We start from the raw sequence: 25609 nt of genomic DNA on the forward strand, positions 1-25609 counted from the left end.
AGGGAGAGGAAGAACAGACAGATATTAATTGGGCAGATATTAATTGGGGTGAGGCCAAGGTGTGACTTAAGGAAAGAATGGAGAAAACCCCTCCTGATGAGATAAGTATTGTAAAACTCTATAAAAGAGTGTGCTGAGATTGTATTTTTCAGTTGCTCTGCAGACCAGCTCAGATTTGTGTTCTGTTGTCTGAACAATAAAGTCGACTTTTTGACTCCATGACTCTTGAAGTTTTTATCTTTGCTAAAAGTTCTACCACACTAGATTACTCTGTTACCTCAGTGCTTTAAATATTTTAGTGTTTATCATCATGTTTACTTTAATTGCTTTTAGCTCTAAACATTGCTTTTGTGATTCCAAGGAAAAATCATTAACTCTTAAAATGTCAAAACTCTTGAGAAAAAATAACAAATACAATAAATAAATGTCCGGTTTTATTGTTTGTTAAATGTAATTGTCATTAAATAAAAAAAAAAAGTTTAGATTAACCAGTTAACTGTAGAAGATATAAATAATCAACCGTTGCAGCTATTTATCTATTTATCTTCATTTCTCCACAGTGGCTAAATAAATAGAAAATAAAATCGGCAATATCAAAAGTAATACAATTCCAAACAGGATTTTAGTGATTGACTGTGAATTAAACCTGATGTATAATAAATGCCGATAGACGAGTTAAATTAAATTAAAAGTTTTATTAGTATTAATATTTATTTATGTGTGCAGTACAACAATGTTGCGAATCTGCGTTAGTGGAATTTACAGCTAGTGTCAACAGGAAGTGCTTCTGTGACGGTATCCGGTGCGTTTGAACGCTCGTGCACACTTTGCAGCTCAGAGGCTGATGTGACAGTGTACAGGTGCTTGTTATAAAAATATCTAATATCTAATTACTAATTATAATATTTCATCTAGTCCTGGTCATTAGAGTGGGTTTGTGTGATGACGCCACACAGCATTAGCGTTAGCGTAGTTAGCATGGTTAGCGTGTAGGCTAAGTCTGCTAGCTAGCCGTTGACACTAGCAGCATCAGTGCTGCTGTTTATTTACACTGAGCTTCCAGTTTATGAAGTGCACGTGCCTTTAAAGTTCACTGTGCAGGTATACAGTTACACACTGTGGTCCATGTGCTGTCTGCAAATTGCCACTTTTCCTCCATCACTGGTCGTTCACTGTTACTGATTAATGGCTTTAGTTATGTGGTTGTGATATAAAAGCAGTACACTGAGTTAGGCTCCATGTCAGCTTAAATATTTTATTTCATTCATTCATTCATTCATTTTATTTCAGATTCAATCCCAAGATCAGAATGGCTCATATCACGATCAATCAGTATCTCCAGCAGGTGGGTTGGGTTTGAAGTTTGGTACTTAGTGACATTACTGAAATAAATCATTTAAAATAAAAGACTGTGTATACTCTAACAACAGTCTATCATTTAGATCCTGGAGGCCATTGAGAACAGGGAAGGTATTTTCTGTGCAGAGCTCCTCTCTTTTAAACACCCACATGTAGCCAATCCTCGACTGCAGGTAAGGCATGCATTCTTGTCTAGTTTATTTTTTTCCTTGAGTTGTACTAGTGTGCATGTTCACTGAGTGAGTAGAGTGTGTGTGACGTTGACCAACATTAAAATGTCATATTATTCTGAATTGTTAAAAAGAATAGTCCTGGAATTGCCCTTTAAAATCACTTTTTCAACATATGTATAAAGCCTTGAAAATGTAAAAATAAAGGTTTTAGGAGGAGACAGAACAAAAGAAAGTTTTAGCAAAACTGTTCTTCCAACTGAACTGAGGTGCTTAAGGGATTATGACTTAGTCACTTGCTGTGTATACCTTACACTGTATAGTCTATTTATTGTCTAATGTTATATGTTTGTTTTTATAACACCAGACAGAAGTGCTCCTAATTTTGTTGTATGCAAAGATATACAATGACAATAACGGCATTCATTTGTTCATTGTTCATGTTGTGGAACGTCTGAGAGACGAGTCAGTTCCTGTTCTGACTTACGTTATAGCTGTATAGTCATTCACTCACCAGCCTCTCTCTCTCTCTCTCTCTGTCACACACACAAACACACCACACATGTACGCACACACAACTCGTCCACCGTACAAGTCCCTGTGTATGAGCTGTTACTATAGAAACAATACCATATTAGAACAAGCGCATTAATATTAACATTCGCATTACAGCCAAAATAACCTGTGCTGTTATATGAAAATATTGCACACCTTCTGACTAATCAGATTCGAACATTCAACCGTGCTGTGGTATCATTTGTCTTATACCACAGCAATTCACCAACACTAACAATTTTTATTAAAGAATATGATATTGTACATTTTATTTGTTTATAATTAAGTAAGAGACAGATTAATCATTACCTTCTGACCAGCGCTGTGGTATAAACAGACTTCAGAGCTTAAGTAACAAAAGCGTTTTATGATCTATTTTAAAGAAATGTTTAATGACAGAATCAGCTGCACATAGACTTCTATTATAACAATTAGAGGATTAGGGTTAGGCTTCTGTTGTAACGATTATAGTTTAAAGTAAGCGCAAGTCTGTTCTTCAGGGATTCAGTACAGGGAAGCATGTTGATGTTCTTGTCTGTGATTACTCGTGTTACAGAAGTAGGTTGAAAATGTTGGCATATTCCTTTAACCCACACTGTATATGGTAATTATTTGATTACTGACACATTAATTAGCTTTATGTCAAGTTGTAAATGATTTATAAGATTTAAGGACCTGTTCTTCATCAAGAAACCTTTAAGGAAACTGGTCCAATCTGCAGCCAGTTGTGTGAAATTTGCTACTCAGGTTTGTTTTGTGTTGACAGTTGTCCAGTCCAGAGGATAAATGTCAGCAGGTGCTGGAACCTCCTTATGATGAGATGGTTGCTGCACATCTGAGGTACGCTTAGTCAAGAGGCATTTCTTTCACTAAAACCTAAATTATACAAAATCTTCAAAGATGGGTTTCTGTGTTTCTTCTCTCTCTCTCTCTCTCTCTCTCCCTCTCTCCCTTACAGATGCACGTATGCTGTGGCAAACCATGACTTTGTGGAGGCATACAAATGCCAGACCGTGGTGGTGCAATATCCTTTCTTGGAAGTATAAACAAGATCTTGTGTGTAGCAGATATTAGAGGATGTGTGAAATTTTCAGAGGTCGTATCAATGCTTCTGTAATCACAAGCATCGCTGTTAACCTTAACATCATACATCATTTCTGAAAGCTTTTCAAGCTCACAAAGAAGAAAACTGGTAAGATTTCACTGGTGCCCTTAAACAGCATTATCCTAGATGTTGATCAGTGTCTGAATGAGTCTTTTTGATTATAACTGTTACCTGTTGTTCACCTCTCGGTTTGTTTTTCAGGGCTTTATCTCTGATGTTTGCTGTTACACTTGATCTGCGAATATTTGCCAACAATGTAAGTGAATTAAGCAACAACCCTTATTTTATTCGCTCACTTTTTTTAACCTGTGGGGTAGGTTTAATTTCAACGAACCTGCTGTATGAATAAAGTTAGGGTAACTGGCCCATATCATATGGAACCAAGAGAGGGTTGACCTATTTTGACATTTTACTCTTTCTCTGAGATTGTTACTATGGTTATGGGCATTCTAGGCTAGTGGAGATGAGAGCTGACTCCGGCCCTGTCTCAAACCCTGCACTTCCCATCCATGTCTGCACTTTGGTAACGTAGGCTAAGTGAAAATGTCTGTCCTTGAGTGTACATGAATTAAAAATGATCATTTGGGGCACAGTGACTATTTACTGGTAAATACAATTCACAGTTCCACCAACATTATATCGATTTTGTTATCTTTTATGGTTAAAAATTCCTAACAAGCTGGGTTATGTGAAGAGAAGAATTTCACTGTATTGTAATTTACACATGACAGTAAAGGCTCTTTTTTATTTTTCTATCAATTCTAAACAGTGCCAGTATGTACGCTTAGGAGCATGTTTTAGATGAGAAACTTAGATAAACTAATCTATCTGGTTATGACAGCTATAACTAACAAACCACTAGGCTGCAGCATTAGTATTTTCTTTTTAATAAAGAGTAAGGCTAAGAGCAATTTTGCATTAGATCATAGTTAACAATGCCTTATATTCTTACCTTACAAACAGCCTTTAGAAAACAGAAGCTGCACGTTTTGTCATAGTAAAGAGGAGAATGACAGTCACATAGCTTCAGTGACATTAAACGAATCATGGAACATGGTGTAAAATGTTTTAAATAGTTTGTATGGACTTCAGAGTGGTGCAACAGAAAAGCGTTTGCCCTATTGTCCAGAGATCACAAGGTCTATTCCTGGTGATCACCCAGCCATTTGTAGCTGGGAGCCAGGAGAGCAAAAATGGTCGTGCTCTATGGGTGGAGGGAGGGTATTACTCTTTCTCCCCTGTCAATCACAACAACACTAGCCAACCTTTGGGAGTCTGTGAGCTCATGTATGTGGAAGAGGACGGATATCGCTTTCCTCTGTGTGTTTTACACTGCCCTGTGACGCTACATAAGCAGTAGTTTGAAAAGATGTGTTTGGCTTGGCGGAAGCACGTGTTAGCCTTCACACTTCCTACAACCCGGTAGCTGTTGTATGATGGGGAGAGCTGGCTGGTGGGTGGGAATTTTGGGTGTATGATACCAAGCATCAGTGTTATATATTTTAAAACTATATATATATATATATATATATAATGTATGTAAAGATAAAACAGTATATTGTTAAAAAAAAAAAAAAAAGCTCAAAAACCATCTGAACTCGGTGATCAGACTAATCTGAGAACCATGATCAAAAGTGAAAGCATTTACGGGGTTAAATTTTGGTTGTGTACCTGTAGGCATGGGAACGAGACCAATTATACAAACTACAAGTCCACAAGACACATCTAAATAAAAACGTTTATAATACACATAAATTATCTTTGAACTTGCACTTGGTTTGGTAAAACTCCTATATATGATATTTTTATTGTTGTTCAGCTCATTTTAATTGGATGATTATTGGATATGAACAATTAGCACATGCACATAGAGGCCTGGATAAAACCATCCAGTGATTAAAACAAGAAAAGTTTAGTCTTGGTATCAGAATGTCAGAATTTGTCAGGTTGCTGTGGTTTAATTGATGTGGCTAAGAGGTGTTTCTTGCTTGTGTGGGCAGGCGGAGCAGCAGCTACAGAAGAAGGGCAAGGGAAAGGTCGGAGACATGCTGGAGAAGGCAGCAGAGCAGCTCATGAGCTGCTTCCGAGTGTGTGCCAGCGACAAGTGAGTACACTCTCACCTAGATACTGGTGTGTTTGCATGGTCCCGACTTGTGTGTAGTGATGTAATTGCACTTTCTGTCCTATCAGTCGTGCAGGTATTGATGACTCCAAGAAGTGGGGGATGTTGTTTCTCGTCAATCAGCTGTTCAAGATTTATTTTAAGGTAATAACATAGTCAAGCACTATAATGTTATCAATGTACAGCACTAGTTGCATGTGTTATTCCTTTTTTTTTTTTTATAGATTAAGTGTTGCTAATTTCAATATTTTTGGAGGACACACTATCGTATCATTCCATATGTAAATGTGGTGGGGTTGCAGAATGAAAGTGTTCAAAAAAACTCTGGGGATTTATTTCCAAGACTAGCAATGACACACCACCATCTTTTTTAATGGCCTTAACAACAAATAATTGGTCAGGAAATTAGCAAGAATTAAACAAAGAATTAAATAAGTAGGAAATTAGTATGGAATAGCTTTTCCCTTTAATTTCTTTAAATGTTTAACCACTAAAAGCTTAATATTTGCTATTTTTGGCTTGGCCCATTTTTTTTTCCCCAGGAGAGTGTATATATACAATATTTAAAGATACTTTGTTTACTGCTGATGCTGTGAGCGGCCATGTTGACTTGACGTCACTCACTGAACTCGGTGAAACTTGTAGTTGGGAAGACTACTCCAAGTTTCCCAGTAGGAGTTTAGAGTTGGGGAAGCATTATCTTTAGCTTTTTTACAAGTTATGATTCTAGTCGAATGCAGCATTACTTTAACAATTTTTCGGGTGGTGCACTCAGTCTTAATTTTCTCGCTTGAAAGTGAAGTGTCAAATCTAATGGATTACAAATAATTTTAATGGAAATTAGAATTAGTAAGTGAAATGTTTGCCTTCCTGTGCCGGTTAGTGCACACGCATTCTAAAAAGTCAAGCTTGTCTCCATATGTCTCCATATAATCTAGTTTTAATTAAAATGTAGACACTGGAGAAGTTCACATGCACATGTTCTTATCCACTGCTACATGAAACTCTTTTTCCTAGAATAGGAAAAGTCTGAATCATCTCGGTTTTGCTTTTGATCACGATGTGCAGGTGGAAATGTATAATGAGAATAAGAGCAGATGGTGGGTGGAGGGCCTTCAATGTGTTTTTTTTATATAATCTATTATATAATCTTCACTATTTTGTTAGTGCTTTATTAACAAAAATCTAATTAAAATTAAATATAGTGTAATATATAATATTATATTATACAAATATAATGTTTGTGATGTGATATTTTTTGTCATCTTATCCACCATTATTAGAAATTACTGTTTTTTTTTAATGTATTCGTTTAAAGACGTACATTTGTCATGATAATTTGTGTTCTTGTGTTTCTGTTGTCTGACGTCAGATCAATAAGTTGCATCTGTGTAAGCCTCTTATCCGGGCCATTGACAGCTCCAACCTCAAGGATGATTACAGCATGGCACAGCGAGTTACCTACAAGTACTACGTGGGCCGCAAAGCAATGTTCGACAGTGACTTTAAACTGGGTTAGATCTCACTTTGGTTTATTGAAGGACATCTCACTATTATGTCTTCTGCAGATGATGAATTGATCAACCATATTTTTGTGTCTTGACAGCGGAAGAGTACCTGTCCTTCTCCTTCCAGCACAGTCATCGCTCCTGCCAGAGAAACAAGCGTCTCATTCTCATCTACCTGCTGCCTGTCAAGATGTTGCTAGTAAGTAGGGTCCTACTTACTAGCAAAGATGAAAGTTTCAGGACTGTTTTTAAACCATCAGTTATCACAAAATATTCCACTTGTGTCGAATTACATTTCTCACGTAAGATTACATCATTCTTCAGTATTCACTGTTATTTACTGAAGTCAGTGTAGATATTTGTCTTTGCGAGTGAACTTAACACCCAGTGTCCTTTTCTGATTGCATTCAGTTCTGTTGTTAGAAGCAACAGTGATTTGCTTTCTTCACATCACTCAGATTGCTCTATGTTGGTAATAAGTGGGTGTTTCTTTTCTTTCTTTTCTGTTTCTGCCCATTAGTGTGGTTTTTCCTGTTAAAAATGAGATGACTACCCATTTTGCCACAAAAAACATGTTTTTGGGTGACTAATTTGAGTGCACAGACTGGTTAAAGTCTAAATGTGATTTCTTTTGATGAATTATTTTCCTTCATGAAAGATGTGAAAGTTTAATTGGAAAATCTAGGCCAGTATTGAACATGTGATAGGCAAATGATATATCATATAATATAAGAACCAATCATAATCATGTCTCCATATACAAACACAGACCGTGCAACATAGTTTTCAGAGGAAAGGGTGTGGGTGTGTTTAGTGTGTAATAGAATCTGTATGTACACTCACCGTCCACTTTATTAGGAACACCTTTGCATTCATGCAGTTATCTAATTAGCCAATCATGTGGCAGCAGCACAGTGCATAAAATCATGGTGAAGGTCAAGAGCTTCAGTTAATGTTCACAATAAACATCAGAATGGAGAAAAATTGTGATCTGGCATAGTTGGTGGTACTAGATGGATTTTCATGCACAACAGTGTCTAGAGTTTACACAGAATGGTGCGTGACACAATGGACATAACAAATAAAACTCTTGAATCTTTGAATCTTGAGTTGCTGCTGCTGATAAACTTAACACCTGTCATTCTGTATTTACAGGGCCACATGCCAACAAACCAGCTGCTTAAGAAGTACGATCTCATGCAGTTTGCAGATGTCACTAAGGCAGTTAGGTCTGTTTTTCCCTCTACACTGTTCTTAAGCATCGGTATTAAAGAATTTTTACCTCGAAAATAAAGCAATGATATTATAGAAGATCATAATCTTTGGCTTTGTTTTCATCCTCTGCTAGTGAGGGCAACCTTTTGTTGTTGAACGAGGCTCTTGCCAAACATGAGACCTTCTTCATCCGCTGTGGGATCTTCCTCATCCTTGAGAAGCTGAAAATCATCACCTACAGGAACCTTTTCAAGAAAGTGTGAGTTTACTCCAAAGTGTGAAAATCTTTCAGAGGACACTGCTATAATTGTGTCTTGTTTTCAGTTTTATATGTAATGAGATCACTTAATTAACTTTGACTACTTTTACATTTCTAGACCAAATTACGATAAGTAAAAGGAAATTCCAAGCAATCTTATACCATCTAATGTTCCTCTTATTGTTTAGTCACATATGGTTACATTGTGCTGCTGTAGAAAACTAAGCTTCCCAAGGCTCTAAGCCAGGTTTTAATAACAGTAACACCTTGCAGGGGTGCCAGTTTAATAGATACAACACCCATATGACTGGTACAATATTACAGTACAAATATTTGCATGCTATATTTATTAGACCAGTGAAAGAAAGAAAATGCGTGCAATCCATGCCTGATGTAGTGAAAGGTATGAGGCTAGTGTAAGGGAACAAAACGTGCAAGGGAGTATGGATTTATGTGGTGGTAGTGAGAACCTGACTTGCAACATGGCAGAAAAAGTTTGATGCAACTTTATGCAAATTAGAAGTGAGAGATGCGTAGCACTGATCAATCATGACTCAGGACGCAAGGGTTTGTCCGACTATAAATAATGAGCCACGTAGATAGTTTTGCCACATATTCTTTCCAAAAACTCATGTACAAAAAGTTACTTAGGGCAGTATCTTGGTTCTCTGTAATGAATATATCCCAATATGCATGATCATAATGGTGAAAAAACTGAACTCCATTAGAATAACACATCTCTTGTTTGTTAACTTGTACATCTAGGTAGCTAGGCAACAGGAATGAATATCTGAAATCCACATGTTCATGCTTGAAAGGTTTATTCATTAGCTTTATTGTAGGTGCACATGCCTCTTATGCACAAGGAGTGTAGTGTCTGTGGATAATTGAAGAGTCAGTACAACATACTGTATAAAAATAGTAGGCAGAATTTATTCCAATATAAGGAAGTGACATGTCATCAGCAAAAAAAGAGAATGAGTGCATGTGCTGTGCCTGAAGAGTCTAGGCAGAAGTGTGTTTGTGTGCTTGTGTGTTATGAAAATCAGGGTATGTGTGTAAGGGATGAAAGATAAACACAGAGTTCTGAGCTGATCTTGAGGTCAAGCTGACTCATACACAAGGTCGTCACAATGTCTCCCAAATGACTTGATAACTGGATTTTATGCTAAATTACAATAGATCAATCTGGGTTAAGATAAGCAGAATATGATTATTATTATTAATGATGATCAAACATTATTATTTTTGAAAATTTAGTTTGCTTTTTCATGCCCCACCAAGTGTGATATTTGTAGTGTGCATGTAACCTTAGCAATTCATTCACACTACTGCCAAATTGTAAACCAGACGATGGCATGGAAAGCAAAAACAGTGAATCATGGCTCTCTGAATGAAACTGGAGCCTGAGGACTGGAAAAAAAAGAAATCCATGTTCCTTTTGCACAATGTTGGTAGAAAGATCAAAACACGGGATGCAACATGAGTTGGTGTCAACAATACAGGATGATGGAGGCAGTGTGATTGTGTGGGGAATGTTTCACTCAGAGTTCAACCATCAATAGATGGATGTCTTTAGCTTGTTTCTAGTCATTCAGAGTTCTCAGGAGTCCCCAAAATGATTCACCATGAAACAGATGATATAAAAGCTCCTGTTTCTTTAGGCTATAGGTAAATCTTTCCCATGAGTAGGCCATGAATCTAAGAGAATGAGAATTCATAGAGGATAGTTTGGCCTGCAAGTCATTCTGATTTTCTCCCTCTTTCTAGGTATCATTTACTAAAGACTCACCAACTTCCTTTAGATGCATTCCTGGTTGCACTGAAGATGATGCAGGTGGAGGAAGTGGACATTGATGAAGTTCAGTGCATCCTGGCCAATCTCATATATATGGTAAGTTAGTCATGCATGGCACAGCATTGATTGGAGTTCCAGAGTATTTTAAGCAAAGCTTTTATGAGAACTTTGCAAATCAATTACTTTTCAAGATTATAGAGCTCAGTGTTGCCTGCAGTTGTTTAGGCTAATAGTTCTATTTCAACCCTTCTATCTGCCAGGGGCAGCGTATAAAACCTTAAGACCCACTTGTGCAAGTGCACTGTTAATTGCGGAGGCTGGATTCTTACTAATTCATCATTCTTTGCTTTGGAGTGGGTGTTCCCTCCACACAAACCTCAATTTTTCTACTCTTTTGTTAATTACATTTTAACCATGTTAAAGTATTAGCTCAAAGTGCAGACTTTCATTTCAGCTTTAATTTGAGGGTATTTAAATTCAAATCTGGAGAGTGATGTAGGAATTACAGCACTTTGTATTTGTGATTCTCCTTTTTAAGGGACTAAAAATAATTGGACAAACTAACAATCATGAATCAATGGTCATTTTTAAAGCGTGATTGGAAATTCTTTGCAGTGAATGACTGCCTGCAGTCTGGAACCCATAGACATCACTAGGCACCGTGTTTCTTCCCTGGTGATGCCATGCCTTTACTGCAGCTGCTATCAGTTCCTGCTTGTTCTTGTGGCGCTTTGCCTTCAGCAAGTGAAATGCATGCTCATTTGGATTCAGGTCAGGTGACTGATTTGGCCATTGCAGAACGTTGCACTTCTTTGCCTTAAAAAAGTCTTAGGTTGCTTTTGAAGTGTCCTTTGGGTTATTGTCCATCCGCAGCGTGAAGTGCTGTTCAGTGGGTTTTGAAGCATTTGGCTGAATCTGAGCAGGTAATATAGCTCTATACAGAATTCATCCTGCTGCTTTTGTCATCAGTAAATACAAGGGAACCATTCCATTAGCAGCCATACATGCCCACACCATAAGGTGATATTGCTCATTAGATGAGCAGTTCCTTTCCTTCTCCATACATTTCTCTTTTCATCATTATGGTACAAATTGATCTTTGTCCCATCTATTCGCAAGATGTTGTTCCAGAACTGTACAGGGTTTTTTTTTTTTTATTTGTTTTTGGCAAACTCTACTCTAATCTGGTCTTCCTGGTTTACATCTTGTGGTAATCCCTTTTACCTTTTACTCTGGTGAAGGCTTCTCTTCATTATTGACTTTGACACACAACTGCCTACCTCCTGGAGGGTGTTTTTGATCTGGTCAACTGTTGTGAAAGGGTTTTTCTTCACCAGGGAAAGAATTCTTTTGTCATTTACCAAAGTTGTTTTACATGGTCTCCTGGGCCTTTTGGTGATCAAATATAGACCATTTATCTGCTTACTTGTAAGAGAAACAATGAGGGAATAACACGTCTAGCCATGGAACAGCTGATCAGCCAAATGTCCAGTTACTGTTGGTCCCTTAAAAGGGGGGACCACATATAAAAAGTGCTGTAATGTCCTACATCGTTTACCTGATTTTAATGTATATCCCCTTAAATTAAAGCTGAAAGTCTGCACTTTGACACTGACCATCTCATGGTCTGACGCAGTGACTTTATTGATGGTTTGCATGGGAGATTTGGGCAGGCTCTAGCTGACTGGGCTTTGTGCACCATGCTCTGGCAAATATGATGAATTTTGGCCCTGTGCCTGCCATTGCCTGTTTGGGTTATGCCAGTGATGGTCTTCCCAGACGTTGTCCAGATGTAAGCTGCCAAAATGCTGAGTACAGATGCACTGATGTCTCCCTGGTGAAAACATGTGGAAATATGTTGGCTATTCTACTAGTATTGGAGCTGTCCCTCCAATCTGCAGATGTTGATGCCTTTGTAAGGAAGATGATTGAAATCTCACTCATGGTATTGGGATATTTTTTGATATATACACGTCATCAGGTATGGTTGGAGCAATCTGCTTTGCCTGATTTGTGCAAATCAGCCCTTCGAAACCTGCCTTTGGACCTTGCGAAAAAAGCCCTAGACGAGAGGGTGCCAGTTTTGGAATCTTGAAAGCTATGCCTGAAAAGTTGACTTAAAGTGTGCGTCTTTGAAAACTACCTTCCTGTCAGCAGTCCTAGCATTTTAGCTAAAACAGTGGCGGAGTTGCCTGATTTGGTGATAGGGTGATTGAGTGATTCTATGGCTTAATTCCAGGTTTTCTGCCCAAGATCATATCACTCAACTTTGTGAATCAGTCTATTGAGCCTTTACTGAGGACAAGCCCACAGAATGTGCCTAGTGCATGACATACAGCCATCTGTTTCTCAGATAGTCTGTTTCTCAAATCCTGAACAGCCATCAGTTTGTCAGACTCGCAGCCATCTGCTTCTCAGACTATTTGCTGTGGGGTTGAGATGTGGGGGATACTTTTGACAAAGCGGTTAGGCCAATTTTATCACCTTGGCCTGTTGACAGCCTGGACACCCAGCGTCTACGGTGACAAGGAACATCTCTTTTTCATGGGCCTTCTGAGGTATACCACTCCAAGAAATCAAGTAGTGTGAGTGCGCTGGGTATCTCAGAGCACTATTTGTGGCAGCCCTGTTCCTCATGACATGGCTGGAGGACATTATCCAGGTTTTATACACTGCCTCTGGTGGTTAGGAGGAGTGAAATAGAATGCTAGTTGCTTATGTTTGTTGCCATTCTACATGATCATAAAGTAGTTGGGGCAGATTCCAACTAAGACATTTTCACTCATGTTAATTAAGTATGACTGTGCTTGTTTTTTTTTTTTTTTTTTCTCTTCAAAGACAAAGTTAACTTTATCATGTGTAATTCTATCTCACACAGGGTCACATCAAAGGCTATATTTCACACCAGCACCAGAAGTTGGTTGTCAGTAAGCAAAACCCTTTCCCACCCTTGTCTTCTGTATCTTAAACTACAGCTGCCATAAAGGATCTGCCAAACTCCAACTTCGTCTGAGCTGACTCCTGTTGGATTCATGTAATTTTGGAATTAGTTATACAGTAGTTCCAGACTGGAAAATGTCTCCCCAAAGTGTAATTCTTTGCCAGCGACAAAGTAAATAGAATTTTTGAACGAGTTTTAAATCACCACATTTAACATAATTTTCAGCAGTAGTTTATTTTGGAAAAAAAAATCAAATAGATAGGACTAAAACCTATTTTTGAGGGAACTGAAGAGCTGTGATGAGTATGTTTAAATTAAACTGCATTGTTACATATTTTTGGAAGTGAACTATCTGGCCTTCTGTGGTGCACCTCAATGCTGTAAGACTCAGAAATTTCTCAGCAATCTTTTTCATATTTTGTATTATTTTCACTAATTATTTTTATTCTCTGTGTAAAATAAACTGTTTTTGTACAATTTTTATGATTATGATGTATTTAAAGCTATGCATGATCAGAGGAAGTCTTTAAAATGTGCATTTTAGCACAAAATGAAACAACAGGTTCATTCTGAAAGCAGGTTAATTGATGTAATCTTGTTAAAACAGTTGCATCCTGGAGACTAAGCTTCTGCCAAAATGTGTCATGTTGCACTGCCTCGGTTCTCAGTAGAAGTTTGCGGATCCACGGTAGATATCTCAAAATTTTGGTGAACACGCATTCCTGACTGCAGTCATTTTGGGAGAGGAACAGTCCAGTTAGGAAAGCTGTATTTCCTTCCACTGTGGCCACAGGAGACCCAGATGTAAGATCACGCTCTTTGTGTTGTGACAGTCTCCTTACAATACATTCAGGCTCTCGCTCCTTCACACAAAACATCTTATTGGTCAAGCAGAAGCTCAGGTTGAGTTTGGAATGGCAGATGTCCAGTGAGAGGTATGAAAGTTTATTGGCTCCACCCACTTACCACTTTTCATCAAGCTGTTTTCTCTGAAGTCTTTTTTCTGGGAGGCAGAGCTGGATGGTGCCCGGACCCAAAGCAATCAGCCAAGTCGTCATCAGGATCAAGAGTCAAATACCTATTATGAAGAGTCCTTTTGGTCACTTGAGAAGCATTTATCTTTTCATTTGAGTGGCCTGCAATGGAAAACAAAAAACAGAAAGCTATATGCAAAAGAAGTCCTCTGGAGAAAAAACAGCACATTGAAATGTTAGGAGCCTGTTAACTAGAGCTAAGGCTGCAATGGCTACAGATTGTATAAATGGCATTACATAGCAAAGACAAATGCTCACCAATGATCAAGGAAAGATCTTTGTCTGTTGTCATGCATGCAGCTGTAGTGAGTATAGACCTCCTTCCAAGGATCACGCCATGACAGATTACATCACCAAAGACATCTACAAAGGTCACCTACCCAACAGTGAGTTGCATCTATTTATACATAGTTCATTATCAGTATTACATTCTCTTTACCTGGGTCCAGTGAAATTACATTACTGTGCTTAAGGCGATTCAATATGTGGTATAATCTTAAAGACATTTCTTCAGTCCTTCAAGGAGTGTTATCACTTGTTCACTGACAAAACAGCTTCTAGATTATATCACAGTTTTAGTCATCTGATTTACTACTACTAAGAGTTCAACAATCAAGGATTACTGAAATTCTTTACAAACCTCAGTGCGCTCACCTGCCATGGACATTTTCCTTGTGGGCAGATGGGGTCATTTTGAGTCATATTCCTACTGGTAGAGTCAGATGAGACCCTGACATTCCCACATGGATCCTGAGCTATGAGAATGGTGAATATTATGTCAATGAATGTTTGTTGTTTTTATAGTGACTCCATGTTGAGAAACAATGTCTACATCTCTGTCCCTGACAAGCCCCACAGTCTATGATGTTATATATGAAGCTGTTCATACAGTCAGGTCCATAAATATTGGGACAGTGACACAGTTTTGGTAATTTTGCCTCTGTACACCACCACAGTGGATTTGAAATGAAGCAGTCAAGATATGACTGAAGCGTAGACTTTCAGCTTTAATTCAAGGGGTTTAACAAAAATATTGCATTAACCTTTTAGGAATTACAGCCATTTTTTACAGAATTCCTCCATTTTCACAGGCTCAAAAGTAATGGGACAATTGAATGATAAGCAGTTTCATGGCCAGCTGTGGCCTGTTTCCTCCTTATATCATGATAAATTAAGGAGATAAAAGGTCTGGAGCTGATTCCAAGTGTTGAATTTGCATTCATGGGAACTCTCAATATGCCGTCCAAAGAGGTGTTGATGCAAGTGAAGGAGGCCATCATCAGGCTGAAAAACCAAAACAGACATATCAGAGAGATAGCAGAAACTTTAGGAGGGCCAAATCAACAATTTGGTACATTCTTAAAAAGAAGGAATGCACTGGCGAGCTCAGCAACACCAAAAGGCCTGGGAGACCACAGAAAACAACTAAAGTGGATGATTGCAGAATTCTTTTCTTAATGAAGAACAACCCCTTCACAACATCTAGCCAAGTCAGGAACACTCTGGAGGAAGTAGGCCTATCATTGTCAAAGTCTACAATCAAGAGCCACCTTCATGAATGTAAATACAGACAGTTTACCTCAAGATGCAAACCGCTGGTAACACTCAAGAACACAAAGGCCAGATTAGACTTTGCTAAAAAAACTCTAAAAAAAGCCTGACCAGTTCTGATGCAAGATTAACTTGTACCAGAATGATGGGAAGAGAAAAGTATGGAGAAGGAAAGGAAGGGCTCATGATCCAAAGCATACCACATCATCCGTCAAGCATGTGGAGTCAGTGTTATGGCATGGGCATGTTTGGCTGCCAATGGAACTGGGTCACTGGGGTTTATTGATAATGTGACTGTTGATAGAAGTAGCAGGATGAATTCTGAAGTGTACAGAGCTATACTTTCTGCTCAGACTCAGTCAAATGCTGCAAAACTGATAGGACAGCGCTTCACAGTACAGATGGATAACAACCCAAAACATACTGTGAAAGCAGCCCAAGAGCTTGGAAATTAAATGTTCTTAAATGGCCGAGTCAGTCACCTGACCTCAACCCAACTGAGCTGCTTTTCACTTACTGAAGACAAATCTGAAGGTAGAAAGACCCACAAACAAGCAGCAACTGAAGATGGCTGCAGTAAAGACCTGGCAAATCATCTCAAGGGAGGAAACTCAGCATTTGGTGATGTCCATGGGGTCCAGACTTCAGGTAGTCATTGACTGCAAAGGATTTACCTCCAAGTAATAAAAATAATCCTAATATTTATGATTATATTAGTTTGTCCCATTACTTTTGAGCCTGTGAAAATGGAGGGACTCTGTAAAAAATGGCTGTAATTCCTAAACGGCTAATGCAGTATTTTTCTTGAAGCCATTGAATTAAAGCTGAAAGTCTACACTTTAGTCACATCTTGACTGCTTCATTTCAAATCCACTGTGGTGGTGTACAGAGGCAAAATTACCAAAACTGTGTCACTGTCCCAATATTTATGGACCTGACTGTATATGAAGAAAAAACAGGCCTAATGAAAGATCAGCCTCAATTTTATCCCCTGAAACCCAGAATAGAATAGATGTGTTGCAAACCCCAAGGTGTGTAGCTCTAAGGCTGTAGCCTCTGGCGCAGAAGCATCGGTATGATTCAGGTAAGGGTCTGCAGTAGTGTTCACAAACCAGAGGGCCTCCAGAAGGGCATTCAGAAACATCTGCATAAAGACATTTATTCACTTATGCTAAACACCAAATTAATCATGAATGCTGTACCGAGTAGGACCAGGAGGTCGTACAATGCCATGAACTTGGAAGGATGTGGAAGTATTAAACAGGCACTATGGGATTGTTAAACATATGTAGAATCATTAAACCAAATGCTTATACAGACTCCAGCAGTAACAAACTTTACCGTTTTCACAGTTATGTCCTGTGTACATGTCAGTACACTTGCAGCTATAGCCTCCTATCTTGTCTTTACAGGTGCCACCATGTTGACAAGGATTGGGTTTACACTGATCTCCATCTGTGTTAAAGCAAATAATGTTACTGTTTTTTTAATCATACAGGAGAGATGCTCACCACAGTATATGTTCCAAAACTCTTCCTTCGAAGACATAATGCACAGTCGTGTTTTAGTGGACAAAATGTAGTATATTAAACATTTACTAAAAACATTACAATGCTTACAATACACAGAATTTTGCTGCAGACCCTTACCTGAATCAATAATGTCATTTATGAGATTCATTAAGAAAATCTATTTCTAATTATAGTAATTCAAGTGGTTGGAGGATCAAATGACTCATGCCATTGCAGAATGTGTAATAATGTACTTAACCTGAACCATCATTCCCTCTATACCTAATTGTGTCAAATTCTCGGAACGAGGAGTTCCTAGGTCAAAGCTTTTTCTCGTTGTCCTCAAAGACCTCTCTGGCCTCCTCCTTGTTGCATCTTTCCTCATAACACTCTCTTTCCAAATGGCCCTTTAGAATTTCCTCCACAAAGAATGTATTGGCATGTTTAGGCCGGATAAAGATGGTCTTGGCTTGTGGATCAGACTGGAAAACTTACAAAGGCGAAACAAAGTAGAAAATAGGTGGTATTTAGCAACAAGAGGTCCAGTACTATAAATCTACTGAGTACAGTAAATCATGAAAATGTTTAGAATACCACAAACTTCAAACATCTAAAATCGTTAAAAAATAAGTATTGTTAAGAGTGGGGTAACTGTTGATGCTAAAAGCTAAATACATCATATTAATGTAATATTTCTTGTGTGAAACCAATACTCCATACTAATGTATGTAATTTAAATATAGCATTGATTGGGCATCCATTTATGTTTCTCTTTCTTGCATAAAAGCTTCTTTACCTGTTTGGTCAGCGATGGTCAGCAGGTAGTAGCTGTGCAGTTTGAAATAGAAGAAACTCCATAACTGAAACTTCATCACAATTGAATAAATGCTCAAATGCTTTATTACTGACAGATTTTCTCTTTTTGCCTTTATCTCTGCTCTGTTAGCCACATTCGCCTCCCAATATATTTTGCTGTTACAAGAACATGAGGTCTATACAAGCATGCACTCATGTGCACACACACACACACACACACACACACACACACAAAACTGATAAGGTTCTTCAACAGTTGGTTCACGGTTATTGTCGAATTGGTGTTTTAGTTGCAGATATCAGTCAGAATTTCACAAGTTCTCAAGTTGTAGTAATATAAGGATTCATTCTTCAGCCACATGCTTTCAGACATAAAACTTCATAGAAATATGAAACTGAACCTAGTGAACTAAAATAGTGAAGAAATGTGCTGCAAACATACAAACAGGGTTGAAACTTTGCCCAATAGGAAAGCTTTGCAAACAGTAAAAGGACTCTAATCTGCAAACAATTGAGCAAACAGAATGTCCCAAAGTAGTCCAGTGGTTAGGTTTGGACCTTAAACCCTGATGTTTTTCTCTTTCAAGTACTGTTTCACTGCACAGTTTAGCATTTTCAAGCTCTAACACACCCACTTCAACTCAGGAAGGGCTGTTAATTATGAAATGTACTAACATCAACCTGAAAAGTAACTTGACAATGATAAAATGAAGAGTAAGAAACTAGGACTGTGTATGATTCTTGTAAAACTCAAAGGTGAAAAATGACAGAGGCAACATGATGATTTGACCAATATATGGAACCTTTATTCTAATGTGGTTTATTTCCAGTTGTAGTTGTTTTCATTTTACATCTCTCTTATACATAATTTATCATAATTGATCTTCATTCACATCCGAATCACTTGCATGTGCCCAGGTGCCCACCTCTTGTTCCTGGATTTCTTGTTGGTTTTAGTCTCGTCCATGACCTTTTCCATGACGGTCTCAATCCACTTGAGGTACTTGGACACCTGCGTGTAGACGCCATACTTGTCTTTGCGAGCACAGCCCTCACCCCAGCTTACCACACCCGTCACGAACCATGTGTTTTTGTATCTGGTGACATGTGGGCCACCACTGTCACCCTGACACGCATCCTTTTCCTCCCTGCCATAGCCTGCACAGAACATGCGGGGGCTGATGTTGAACTTGGTGGACTCCTTGCAGATGGAACGGTCTATATAGGGCACAGTGAGCCTTTGCAGGATAGTGGCCTGTAGACCACCCTCTTGGAGACGACCAAATCCACTCACCATGGCGTGTTCTTCTTGCATGAGCACACGTTCTGCAAAGTCACGTTCGGGGAGGCATGCTGGGAGGATGTACTTGGTGAAGGTAATGGGCTTCACAAGCTTGATGAGGGCAATGTCATTGTGGTAGGTCTCGGGCTGATAGTTCGTATGCACCAGTACCTGTTCAACGGCATGCACCGCTTCTCGTCCTTCCCTAACCAATGTGTCTGTTTCACCTGTTAGAAAAACAATTTATTCATAGGAATCAATATTTGTGAACACTCAAATGATGGAACGCTTTAGTATGATTGCTTTGGATAAAATAACCCATTTTGATTTTATACTAAATCTTGAAACAATAGTGAAATTTTGTTCTGACACAATTTTTTTTTTTTTTTTTTTGCTTCGATCTATTTTTTATTATAGAAATTATGTTCAGACCATTTGAGTCAAAGGCAGCAAGGTAACATAAAAGTCTTAGAAATTATCAACCCAGGCTCTCAGAAATGCAATGTAGTTTCAGCACCTTCTATATGATGAATTCCACCATTAGGTCACAAGCACAAGCACAGGATGCATATCAACATTTCAGACCAAGCCCATTTCTAACTCTATGCTATTTGAATCAAATCGATATGTAATAAATTATTTTACCTCTTTTTTTTTTTTTTTTTTAATATATTGAGAATATTTTCTATAAAAGTCAGGTCAGGTGCTTTATTTTTTATTTTTATTTTTTTATTTTTTTAATACCTAGAATAACTGTGATGGAGCGAGACAGGTTCATGCAGTGAGCTGCAGACAAAATGAAGTATTCGTTTAGAATGGTCCCTCCACAGAAGCCCATCTTGTCCTCATTCATAAGCAGCGCCTAGAAGAGAGACAATGAGAGAACTTTTCTATGACTTTTCACTGAAATGAAATTGGTTTGATGTGATGTGCCACATCAAACAAATATTATACACAGCATTGTTGTTTTATTGGTGGTTTTATGAAATGTAAAAATTATTACTGCTGATTACTGATTGATCCTGACACTCTACTTCTGCTTGGAGCTTCTGCACTTGCGACTCACTTTCTGCTGCTGCAGATGGCCTCAGATGGATACCCTATAGATTATCTTATCAGGATACTGTACACTTGTAGTTAAGAACTGCTGCTGTAATCAGACTGGGATGCTCATATGGAATATCCTTCCAACACACCTAGTACTGTGTGACTTAATATATATAGTAGATATTTGAAGAACTGTAATGATTTATAATCCCACTATATTTATAATCCCACTATCACGGTTGATGAGTTAGTGTTTACCTGCCAAGGACATTCTCCAGGAGGACAATCCTCGCCGTTCACAATCCTTGTGTCTCCATAAGAATTTGGAAGCACTGGTTCCTCCCTGACAGTGGGACTGGGTTCTATCAGTCCAAACAAACTGTTGGTATCTGCTTGGCTCTGAGTGTAATTTGTGACAGCATTTTTTTCAGTGAAGGTCACTATATGTCCTTCATTTGTACCCACTGGCACAGCCGTAGGGCTAGTGCCATTGCCAGTGACATTTTCTATTGGATGATGTATTAAAATGCTTCGGGTTGTCTTAGGAAACACATAGCCACATTTGAAGGGATCTGTGATAAAAAAAAAAACAAGGATTGTAAACAAGGTATATACAATTCTCTAGAGATTAATTTGGATCAAGTGGATAACTAGTGGATAAATTGTGTGTAAATCTGGTTCTTGTCTTTCTCTTACCATCAGATGTACAAGTCTTCTTGTCGGCTGCTAGTTTGTAACCTTTGGCACAAGAGCAGATTGCAGTTCCCATCTTCTGGTCCACTTTGCAGAAGTGCTCGCAACCACCGTTATTAACCTCACACAGTTGTGGTATTGCTGAATCCAAAGATTTATTTAAAATGAGGTTCTGCCAACACATAAAGGCTATGTATACGTCTGTGTATATGATGTTGGAGAGCCTTACCAATCTCACAGTTATACCCCTGAAACAATTCAGGGCAGTAACAGGTATATCGGCCTAGTCCATCTTTACACACACCCTTGTTGAGACAAGGCTGAGATATGCAGGCATCTCCATCTATGAACCCATTTGTAAGAAATAGAAGGTTTTCTTAAAACTGTGGATTAAATCTTGAAATGTGATACTGATTCCAACTGTAAGTCAAAATCTCACTAGATTATTGTTGAAAAAGTTACTCTTGATTACAGTCCCTTACCTTTGTATATGTTCCAGAACTCATTCTAGGGAGAGAAGGAAAACACTTTCAGATACAGTACTGTGCGCATTTCAAAATGTGATGAGGCCAAAAAGTGCTTGAAGGAAAATTGCGAAAGAAAGAGAAAGGACATGCCGTCTTTTTTTCATCCTCAAAGATCTCTCGGGCCTCCTCGTAACTGCACCGTTCTTCCATGCACTCGCGCTCCATGTCACCCTTTTTTAGTTCCTCAAATATGCTGTTGGCTCGCCTGTGGCGTGTGAGGACCTGGTTGGCATCCTTGGTGTGAAGGAACACTATGTACACAGCCACACCACAGCTTATCAATAACATATTGCATTGTCTGGAGTCATATTCATTGACTCATATTTAATTGACATTGCATATTCATCATATTATATTAATGTAACCACTGTGCTGGATTGTTTTATAAATTGTAGGTCTCTCGATTCATATTAACAACATTTTTCTCTCTTTTACATACACATTCCCATCCAAAAGTATTGGAGTGGTAAGACTGAATTTTTTTGTTTTTGTTTTTTTGCTATACACTGAAGACATTTGGGTTTAAAATCAAAAGGTTTCAGCTTTCATTTCCAGATATTTACATCTAGATGTGTTAAACAACTTGGAACATCGCACCTTTTGTTTGAACCCACCCATTTTTCAAATGATAAAAAATATTGGAACATGTGACTGACAGGTGTTTCTTGTTGCCGAAGTGTGTCCTGTTTGATTGATTGTTTAAACAGTTAATAGCACTGAATGTCAACTCTTGGTTTGAGCCCTGGGTTTCACCTGTGAAGACTGCATATTTTGTTAAAAAGGACAAATCAACATGAAGACCAGAGAGCTTTCTACAGCAGAAAAGCAAGCCATTTTGGAGCGATCAGAGCCATTGCACAAACACTGTACAACAATTAGCCAGTACAACAATTTGGAATGTCCTGAAAAAAAAAGAAACCATTGGTGTACTAACAGCCAGACACTGAACAGGTCGGCCAAAGAAACACCAGAAGTTGATGATGGAAACATTGTGAAGAAAAACCCAAAAACAACAGTCAGTGACATCACCAACAACCTCCACATGGCAGGGCTGAAGGTATCACAATCCACTGCTTGAAGAAGACTTCAAGAGCAGAAATATAGAAGCCATTCCACAAGATGCAAGCCACTCATCAGCACTAAGAATCGTAAGGCCGGATTGGAATGAGCCACAAAGAAATGTAAAGGCCAAAGTGTGGAGAAAGAAATCATCCAGTCTGATTGGTAGGAACTTCATCATGAAGCAAGACAATGACCCAAAACATACTACCAACACAACAAAGGACTTCATCGGGGGAAAAAGTGGAAGGTTTTAGTCTGGCCAAGTCAATCACCAGACCTTAACCCGGTTTCACATGCATTTCACCTCCTGAAGAGGAGCCTGAAGGGAGGAATCACCCCAAAAACAAACAACTGCACTATAAGTCTGGAAAAGCATCGTAAAAGAAGAATGCAACAGTTTGGTGATGTCAGTGGGTCTCCAGCTTGATGCAGTTATTACAAGCAAAGGGATATGCAGCCAAATATTAAGTGTTATTTACTTTAAGACTATCTGTTCCTATATGTCTGCTCACCTAAAAATTGGGTGGTCTGCCACCAAAGATTTCTTGTTCTATGATGTTTTAACACATCTAGATGTAAATATCAGAAAATGAAAGCTGAAATTCTGATCTGTCATCTCATATTCATCTTTTGATCTCAAACCTGTCTCAAAATTGTCTTCAGTGTATAGCAAAAACAATTGGCCTCGCCATTGCAATACTTTTTGAGAGGACTGAACACAGACATACACATTTATATATATATAAATATATATAAATATATAATGTATAAATAAACTGTCGACTATCGAACCAACACTGTCAAACCAACAAATATACGATCAACATTAAGATTATGATAAACATTACAAACTCAACCCTGTCCTTTCAAATTAACAGTGTACTTACCCTCAGGAGTGACACAGTGTGCAAGAAGTAGACAAAGAAAGGTCCTGAAGACCCAAAACATGCCGAGTTTTTATCGTAAGGCACTTCTCTATAAGAGAGTACTGAATTCTGAAAGACAAGCACAGGAGGTCAGTAACCTGAGTGATAACTGGGGGAGGAGGGGGGAGACAGAGACGGAAAGAAAGTGAACAATAAACACAGTGTTAAAAAAAAAAAAAAGATACCTTATTATGCATAACCTATTAATGCTATTAAAAATGTTACTACTTGACATTTAGCTTTAAAATTTAGAACACTTCTGGTGTCAAACTGAACTATGAGTTTGTTGAGAAAGAGTGAACCTGAATGCTTTCTGGACTGTTTGCTAATATTGACAGAGTGCGTCCATAGTTCTCCTGCATTCAAACTGCTTGTTTGAAAGTGAATCATTCCATGGGTGCGCATGAGAAAACCTTATTAAATTGGTATTCTAACCAATGTGTGAGTCATTACTTGCTGACAGAAAAGGCACTGAATCACATTACTTGTACAGTGCAGTTGCTCATGTTATGATGACCAGAACAAACCCATATATGACATATACTGAAGGTGTATCTATATATGACATGTATGACATATATCGAAGGTGTATCTAGCTCAATATTCAGTGTGCATTAAATTGTTCTATCTTGAATTTATTCTCTACTGGTAAGGTAGGATTCTTACTTTGTGTACTATCTACTTGACTCAGTTGGATCTAGATTCTTGCCACTAGAATTGTTGTATGTTATTGTTAATTCTGTTGTGTTGCTTGGAAGTGTCTGTTAGTCTATGCTAATTAGTTCTCTCAGGTGGCTAATCAAGAGTAATTTCAGTCTCCCTTAAGGTGTGAATTGTGGGCAGGGCTTACTAAGATATATTGAAGGTTATCCAAGAAGCATATTTCGCAACGGTTAGACACATAAATTTAGATAGAGAGTGCCAAGTTTATTAATGTTTATTTCTTCTTGCTCAGTTAAGTGCTACCAGTTCCCTCTCAGCCCTATTTTCACTAACCCCACTCATGAGTAGGCTGCGGACATGTGCCTCAAACACATCTCTGTTGTCACCTCTCACAGACCCAGAAGCTCTCATCCACAAACCAGAGGCCGAACTGCCAGTAACCTCATCTACCCTTCTCTGTTGTCTCAGTCTCAAACAGTGGTGGTAAGTGGGCTCTGGAACTGCCAGTCTGCTGTAAAGATAGCTGATTTCATCTCAGCTTTAGCTTCACATTACTCTCTTGATATTCTGACACTAACTGAGACCTGGATCTCTCCACAGAGCTCAGCTACACTGGCTGCCTTATCCTCTGCTTATGCTTTCTCTCACACTCCACGAGAAGCTGGCAGGGGTGGTGGTACAGGTCTGCTGTTATCTCGGAGATGGTGCTTCACACCTCTTTCCCTGTCTCATCTCAGCATCTCATCCTTTGAATTCCATGTAGTTACAGTTACCTCCCCAATCAACCTTCTCATTGTTGTCCTCTACTGCCCTCCTGGTCCCCTAGGGGCCTTCCTTGAAGAAATGGACATGCTCCTCAGTCTTCTCCCTACTGACAGCACCCCTCTTACTGTCCTTGAAGACTTCCCCTCTGACAAGCTCCAGTCCTCTTGCCTTCTCCCTCTTCTGCATTCCTTCTCCTTAACATTCAACAGCTGCCCTCCCACACACAAGAGAGGAAACACTCTGGATCTTGTCTTTAGCCACCCCTCTCCAGATACAGACATCAGTGCTACCTCACTCCACATTTCCGTTCATCACTTGGTATCCTTCACCATCACCCTCCCTACCCTGTCTAAAACTAGCTATCAATACTTCAATACTGAATCAATACTGAAGTGACTTCTGCTAAGACTGCCTTCTACAAGGAAAAACTGGAAACCTCTGCCCAAGATCTTCGCAAGTTCCACAGCATCTTTTCTTCACTACTCAACCCACCAGCTCCTCCTGCTCCATCCTCCCTGACTGCTGAAGACTTTGCCACCTTTTATGATGAGAAGATTGAAAAAATCTGCCAAACCTTCACTTCTACCCAACAGAGGAGATCCTGCAAGTCATCTTGTCCTGCAATTCTACCACCTGCCCTTGGATCTATTCCCTTCCACAATGCTCCAAACCATCTCTCAAGTCCTCCTCCCCTTCATCA

At 38.7% G+C, this 25609-nt stretch overlaps 3 protein-coding genes across 4 annotated transcripts; 1 reads left to right on the forward strand and 2 right to left on the reverse strand.

Moving 5' to 3' along the window:
* The first annotated feature begins 723 nt into the window (after positions 1-723).
* pcid2 (PCI domain containing 2) lies at positions 724-13511 on the forward strand. Its single transcript, XM_026931616.3, has 15 exons — positions 724-860; positions 1291-1345; positions 1443-1532; positions 2851-2924; positions 3043-3108; positions 3235-3276; positions 3391-3445; positions 5190-5293; positions 5380-5455; positions 6684-6825; positions 6918-7018; positions 7975-8048; positions 8168-8293; positions 10064-10187; positions 12970-13511. The coding sequence occupies exons 2-15, from the start codon at positions 1310-1312 to the stop codon at positions 13057-13059; spliced, it is 1200 nt and encodes a 399-aa protein (XP_026787417.1). The 5' UTR covers positions 724-860; positions 1291-1309; the 3' UTR covers positions 13060-13511.
* Positions 13512-13569: 58 nt separating this feature from the next.
* On the reverse strand, positions 13570-18727 carry LOC113537742 (venom prothrombin activator porpharin-D-like). Of its 2 annotated transcripts, XM_053229759.1 has the most exons (8): positions 17925-18727; positions 17411-17618; positions 16959-17072; positions 16643-16761; positions 14721-14816; positions 14325-14442; positions 13999-14168; positions 13570-13895 (listed from the first exon to the last, which is right to left on the reverse strand). In XM_053229759.1, the coding sequence occupies exons 2-7, from the start codon at positions 17511-17513 to the stop codon at positions 14008-14010; spliced, it is 711 nt and encodes a 236-aa protein (XP_053085734.1). In that variant the 5' UTR covers positions 17514-17618; positions 17925-18727; the 3' UTR covers positions 13570-13895; positions 13999-14007. The 2 variants fall into 2 exon arrangements, with proteins under 2 accessions (XP_053085734.1, XP_034156116.2); XM_034300225.2 differs by having other exon boundaries at positions 13570-14168; positions 17925-18710.
* On the reverse strand, positions 18726-23810 carry LOC113537543 (coagulation factor X-like). The gene is made up of 9 exons (XM_026932063.3): positions 23667-23810; positions 23443-23550; positions 21584-21744; positions 21449-21473; positions 21196-21309; positions 20970-21107; positions 20532-20845; positions 19971-20088; positions 18726-19453 (listed from the first exon to the last, which is right to left on the reverse strand). Exons 2-9 carry the CDS (start codon positions 23501-23503, stop codon positions 18834-18836), a joined length of 1551 nt encoding a protein of 516 aa, XP_026787864.1. The 5' UTR covers positions 23504-23550; positions 23667-23810; the 3' UTR covers positions 18726-18833.
* Positions 23811-25609: the final 1799 nt, after the last annotated feature.

Source organism: Pangasianodon hypophthalmus, chromosome 26 (assembly GCF_027358585.1).
Source record: "Pangasianodon hypophthalmus isolate fPanHyp1 chromosome 26, fPanHyp1.pri, whole genome shotgun sequence".
NCBI lineage: Eukaryota > Metazoa > Chordata > Actinopteri > Siluriformes > Pangasiidae > Pangasianodon > Pangasianodon hypophthalmus.

Bases quoted from the DNA above. Each gene is read 5' to 3' on its own strand.
- pcid2 (XM_026931616.3), top strand. From the start codon at position 1,310: ATGGCTCATATCACGATCAATCAGTATCTCCAGCAG. The intron at 2,925-3,042 runs GTACGCTTAGTC...TCTCCCTTACAG, and splicing joins ATGGTTGCTGCACATCTGAG to ATGCACGTATGCTGTGGCAA. The intron at 3,109-3,234 runs ATATCCTTTCTT...TTAACATCATAC, and splicing joins TGCCAGACCGTGGTGGTGCA to ATCATTTCTGAAAGCTTTTC.
- LOC113537742 (XM_053229759.1), bottom strand. From the start codon at position 17,513: ATGAGGAAAGATGCAACAAGGAGGAGGCCAGAGAGGTCTTTGAGGACA. The intron at 17,073-17,410 runs GTATAGAGGGAA...GCTTTAACACAG, and splicing joins CGAGAATTTGACACAATTAG to ATGGAGATCAGTGTAAACCC. The intron at 14,817-16,642 runs GTTTGCAACACA...CTCATAGCTCAG, and splicing joins TTAGAGCTACACACCTTGGG to GATCCATGTGGGAATGTCAG.
- LOC113537543 (XM_026932063.3), bottom strand. From the start codon at position 23,503: ATGTTTTGGGTCTTCAGGACCTTTCTTTGTCTACTTCTTGCACACTGT. The intron at 21,310-21,448 runs GTAAGGGACTGT...ATGGGTTCATAG, and splicing joins GTTCTGGAACATATACAAAG to ATGGAGATGCCTGCATATCT. The intron at 20,846-20,969 runs GTAAGAGAAAGA...TTTTTATCACAG, and splicing joins GAAGACTTGTACATCTGATG to ATCCCTTCAAATGTGGCTAT.